This window comes from Protomyctophum bolini, assembly GCF_963924005.1.
Source record: "Protomyctophum bolini genome assembly, chromosome: 13".
Taxonomy (NCBI): Eukaryota; Metazoa; Chordata; class Actinopteri; order Myctophiformes; family Myctophidae; genus Protomyctophum; species Protomyctophum bolini.
In genome coordinates, this window is record NC_137874.1 from 3,427,020 (window position 1) to 3,432,736 (window position 5,717).

At 43.0% G+C, this 5,717-nt stretch overlaps 1 protein-coding gene across 3 annotated transcripts in view; it reads right to left on the reverse strand.

Moving 5' to 3' along the window:
* dpp3 (dipeptidyl-peptidase 3) overlaps window positions 1-5,717 on the reverse strand; it is a 31,451-nt gene continuing 25,734 nt past the window's right edge. For 2 of the 3 annotated variants that reach the window (XM_080780354.1, XM_080780355.1), the window contains exons 17-19: window positions 5,517-5,696; window positions 3,049-3,211; window positions 1-1,178 (exon numbers count right to left, since the gene is read on the reverse strand). In XM_080780354.1, coding sequence (XP_080636480.1) covers window positions 1,036-1,178; window positions 3,049-3,211; window positions 5,517-5,696 — 486 coding nt within the window. In that variant the 3' untranslated portion in view covers window positions 1-1,035. The remainder of the gene's footprint in view (window positions 1,179-3,048; window positions 3,212-5,516; window positions 5,697-5,717) is intronic. The other variant, XR_013965165.1, reaches the window with a different exon arrangement.

The following is a 5,717-nucleotide window of genomic DNA, read 5'->3' on the forward strand; positions in this document are numbered from 1 at the left end:
TAGCTCTTACAAAACAAATTTATTTGTACAGAATCAACAGGTCATACTTGTTACAGTTACAGTAATTGGTACCTGCCCAGTGAGTGTCATACCTTTCAGCCTGGTTATCAGAGAACAGCTTAATTTACGCTACATTGACCAGGCAACATGAACCTGCTTTTGGTGTCAGTCAGTCAGTCAGTCATCTTCCAACCAACGGTAAGGTGCTTATTCTAAAGCCCAAAATCAATATAATACAACAAGAAAAAAAAGCCAAATATGATTAGGGATGTATTTTTTTCTTTACCACCACAGCTCATTTTCAAAGGTAAACTGTACCAGAATCCATTGCTTCCTTGAAGGACTAAAACGCTCAAATTGATCCTTTTTAACCGATTTTTCAAAGGTCTTAACTTATACGGTTGGACGGGGAAGTACAAAACAAAAACATATCACAAACGTTTGCCAATACGTTTTGGGAAATGTGTTTTTTTTGCACTTTCCATCCACGTGTACGGTCAGTTACTGTACGACCGGAACTGTGAAGAAAACAAATCCAGGTCTTTGAACACTGTATGTACAGTATGGTGGTCTAATGTAAGGTAGATCCATTGTAAGCCTAAAAAAGGTGTCTCCACACTGCTGTGTTTTTCGGACTTTTAACCCATTTTGACCTGAGATTCTTCAAAAAATAGCAGACCTACAAGCTCGTAGCGCGCCACTCGCTTGTAGATCTGCTATTTTTTTAATAGCTAAAGCATGACATAATGCTAACACCAAAAAGGGTTCCCGCACCAGAATGGGTTAATTTCCGAAAAAAAACGCGTCCAGTCTACAAGGACACTTGTGTTCTAATGTGGCTTCATTTAACATTACTCACTGGAGCCGGTCTGGTATATTCTTCAGAACCGTTCCCTTTCATGGATACTTTGGATAGCTTCCTTTATTTAAATTTAATTCTTAAATGTGTCCGGATTCCGTATGTCTAAACAATGGTTTATAAAGAAAACCAAAACACAAAACAAGCTTTCAGTTGGCATAGTGAGGGGAATGGAGTCAACACCAGCAAGGAGCGTCCTTCTTGTTGAGCGCCAACAGGTCGGCCTCCAGCTCCTCCGCGGTGTCGTTGAAACGGTCGATGAAGGAGCAGATCAAACCCGATGCGCTGCCCTCGTATTCCACCAGCTCCACGCTGTCGCCTGGGGAGAGAAGACACACACACACACACACACACACACACACACGTTTGGTACACACAAGCGTTCTGTGCCTCCCCTTCAACGCATACCCTGTTCTTTCCATCTATCAAGGAAAAGTAACATCTTTTCAAAAATATCTCCGACGTTATTGTGACCAGCACGTGACGTCATTTGACTACCAGTAAGACGCGCAAACGCGGGAAGCGAACGCAGCTCGTACATATTTGGGTTCTTTTAAGATTTATTTTTAAGTTATTATTCTTTTAAGTCTCATGTGACCATGACTCAGCCATAACCATATAAGGAGTCCCCAAAGCAGCTATACGTCCAAATATGGAGTGTGTTGCATCAATCACAAACAAATCACTCAGCTCCATATATGGGCACAAAGGGGGGACACACGCACGCACACACAGACACAGACATGATCTGCTAGGTCACATAGTAAGTGCTCACTGCGTTCGCAATGACGGCACTCGTCCGTCTAAGACACATCTGTGACGTATGACTCTCTTCCAATCTGATCAGAGCCCACCTCGACTTGTGTTACAATTATGAAAGTTAAATATTTATAAAGTGTAAAAAAACGTTATGGAGATGAAAGAGATGATTGGTGGAGGTACCGGTACTTCTTTGACCTTATTGGCAGTGTACACAAGGACATTGGTTCTGGTTGGTCCACTCAGGTTTAGCTCCGGAAACACACATTGATACTCTTATAGAACGATTCACAGAGGGGTGCCCTGGGCGCGGCCATTACTGAGGTGTAATCCATGGAGCAGGTGCTCCGTAGGCCAGGTGTAGCTAATCAGTGCTGTTGCGCTTAATGGTACACCTCAGTAATGGCCGCACCCAGGAAACCCTCTGTGAATCGGTCTATAGACAGCTGTAGCCTCCTGCAAAGCCGTACCGTAACGAACTGGAGTAGATAGAGGGGACATGGAGTTCTTCAATATGAGATATTTGACAGCAGCTACAGTCAATATTTACTCTACAACCTCACTTTGGATAAAAATATTCTAGCAATTTTTTTCCCCCCTTTTCTGTTCTCCCCTTGATGATACGCCCCCAAGCTATTGGATGCCAGGTTGGAAGAAAAATACACTTTGATGCCATAATGTGAGAATGACATGTCCCCTCTCACTATGCTATGCCAAATACTCTTCTGTGAACAAGATGGCTCCTCTTCTTGACATTTATTTTTCATTCAGCTTTGCTTTGTGGTTGGTCTTTTGAGCAAAAGAGAAAAGCATCTCACGAATAATTAAATAAATAACTTATATTTATATTGCATCTTTTAACGGGGAGATTAATAAAATAATAATCTCAATAGCCCTGTCGCTTCCACTTTAAAATGGTGTCATTCAGAAGTCTTGATTTCAGCAAATAAAAGACAATGAAATAATATAATACACCCGCACACTGTATCTGCTCCGTACTATCAGAGTATTTTCTTTTCAATAATGCAACGTTTCGGTCCCTCCGGAACCTTCTTCAGGCAGGTCCGGAAGGGGGACCGGAAACATTGCATTATTGAGAAGAAAAATAAATAGATACACAGTGTGCGGGTTTATTATACTCTTTCATTGATGTCCACTGCCTGTGCGTACGCCCGATTTCTAGGTGTGCGAAAGTTTTTTTCCTACAGCAAATAAAAGACAAACAATGGACTACCGGTACATTCATGAGTTGTGAAAATTACGGAAGACAAATATCTAGAATATCGACCACATCTCTTATTATCAATATCACGATGGGAGTCTCTGGGCATGGAAGCCTGTAATCATGGTGACAAGTGTGGCCCAAACAGACGTGCACACGTGATTCAGTTAGGTTTGCCGTGGGTGCTGGCCTGGAGCAAACATCTTACCGTGGACGTTGGTGTTGGCCTGGACAAACATCTTGCGGGCTTCCTTCCTCAGCAGGACGGTGTCTCGGAGCCGCAGGAAGTTGTGGGCGCCGGTGTCGCCGACGGCCGAGTAGCCCTCGTACAGAGCCCTGCCGCCCTCCACGTCCGCCGTGGACTTGAACACCTATAGGAGACACCACCACCACCACCACCACGTCAGTGTCGGCATTGGAGTATTATAGGACACTAGTGGGCGCCCGCTGGCCTAGCGGTCCAGGCGCATGCAGGCTATAATAGGGCCCTGGCCTGACAGCGCGCCGCGTGTCTTTAAAAAACGAAACAAAATAATTGATTATAGGACACCTATTTTTTTTATCTGAAAGGGAGAGAGAGACAGATAATGGGACAGCAGTCTTTTTATAATATCGTCTTTGTCGGTTGGATCCATGCATCTCCAAAACGTACTTTTCAGGATTCAAGTAAAAAAAAAAAGAAAACAATAGCTCAAGTAGCAGATCTACAAGCTCGGCAAGAAATGGCGCGTTTCTAGCTCGTGGAATTTGTTACTTTCGACAATGATTATAACAAATCCGATATGTGATTCCATTCTACTATGCTGAACTATTCCAAGAATCAAAAGTACTACATGTTAAACATAATCACAGAAAAATGTGTCCATATGGTACAGTAAATTATAAAATTGAGAACAGGGCAATTTAATGAGCAACATGAAAAACTCAATATTGAGCTCAATATTAATTAATTATTGCGAACGCAGTGATTGCGAACGCAGTGAGCACTTACTATGAGACCTAGCAGATCATGTCTGTGTGTCTGAGTGTCTGTCTGTCCCGCTTTTGTGCCCATATATGGAGCTGAGTGATTACGTCACCATGACTCAGCCATAACCATATAAGGAGTCCCCAAAGCAGCTATACGTCCAAAACCCAAATATGTACGAGCTGCTTTCGCTTCCCGCATTTGCGCGTCTTACTGGTTAATATTAACTCAATATTAATCGACAGATCTTAGGTTAATTTAGGGTAAATGCTTCCCCCCCCCCCAAAAAAAAAGTTACTTTCGGCTGCTTTCTCTTTAGTCACTGAGATGAAGACGTGGAACATGGCGATAAGTGTAGACACGTTTCAATCCTACACGTGTTTTCAATCAGTTAACAGTAGTCCTCTAAACAATAAACAACATCTCAGAGCTCTGTGATATATTGCAGAACTTAACCAAGAATGTGATTCTCGGTTGGTTTTGGCGACGAAGGGTATCATTTTTAAATGACACGGTGAAGGAAAAAGTGGAATATAATATCTGCTCCACTGCTCTCAACCGCTTACACATCTAATGTTCCATTGTGAGCAGTAATAAGCCATGTGAATTCTGCCGTACACTTCACACATACAAGGCATATTTGTATGCCAACCACTTAACCCTATACATTTCATTGACTGGAGTCCCCCCACGGACTAATATTAAGCCCCCTCGCATGTTTTTCCTCTATAAAAAATAAATCTCTCTTCCGAAACTTGCAAGCTCACAACGTAGAGCAAGATCTGCAATTCCCGCCACATGTTCACCTCAGAATATCACTGCAAGGATCCTGTTCTGGACGGGAACCGTTTTGGTGTTTTAACTAAGCATTATTTAGCTATTGGAAAAATAGCAGATCTAAAAGCTCATAGCGCGCCACCGAGTGGCGCGCTACGAGCTTGTAGGTCTGTTATTTTAGAAAATTCGTAAAAATGCGGCACAGATCTTTGAATAATGTATTCTTTCAGGGGACTTTCAGAGGGAGCTTCCCTCCCCCATGTCCTGTTGTTGTCAAATGAAACTTTATTCATAAAGCACGTTTTAAAACAACCAAGGTTGACCAGAGTGCTGTACACAGGGGGGCAGAAACACCTTCCTCATGCAATGAATGGTACGTGAATAAGCGACCGCCACAATTCCGCTACAATAGACATTCATCAATTCTTTACTTTACCGTTTACTCTGCTGTCATGAGTGAGTGAATCATGTGTTCGTTGTGAACTGAAATCGTACCACTGTGTTTATTAGAAAACTAAATAAAGTACCCAACGGAGAAAAAACAATGTTTTTTCACCCATGACAGTAAGAAGAACTATTCGCCTCTGATGTAGACAATCTAAAATAAATCATGAAAGATGCAAAAGATATCTAAACCTAAAAAAAAAACGTGTTAACTTGGAGGGGCCCTCAAAAGCCTGCCATGTTATTTCCAGAGTGATATTTTCCTTAACCCATTTTGGGGCGGGAACCCCTTTTGGTGTTAGCATTATGTTATGCTTTAGCTATTGAAAAATAGCAGATCTACAAGCTCGTATACAGTAGGTCTGCTATTTTTGAAGAGTCGTGAAAAGTGACATGAAAGTTGTTTGAGAACGATTGACACAGAAAAACTGACATTTGAAGAATCGTTGCCCAGGGTCAAAATGTTTTTTTTTAAATAAAGTCTGCACCTGCAGTTTGCAGAGGAACCTGCGGATGGCGTCCTTGCCCACGGTGTGGATCTTGCTGCGGTCCAGGGTGATCCGGGCGTCCGGGCGGCCGTCCTGTCCCGTGGCCTCCTCCAGCGTCACCAGGCCCTCGCCCGCCTCCAGCAGCACCCGCAGGATCACATAGCGGGCCTGCATGTGGGCCTGAGAACCACACACACACAC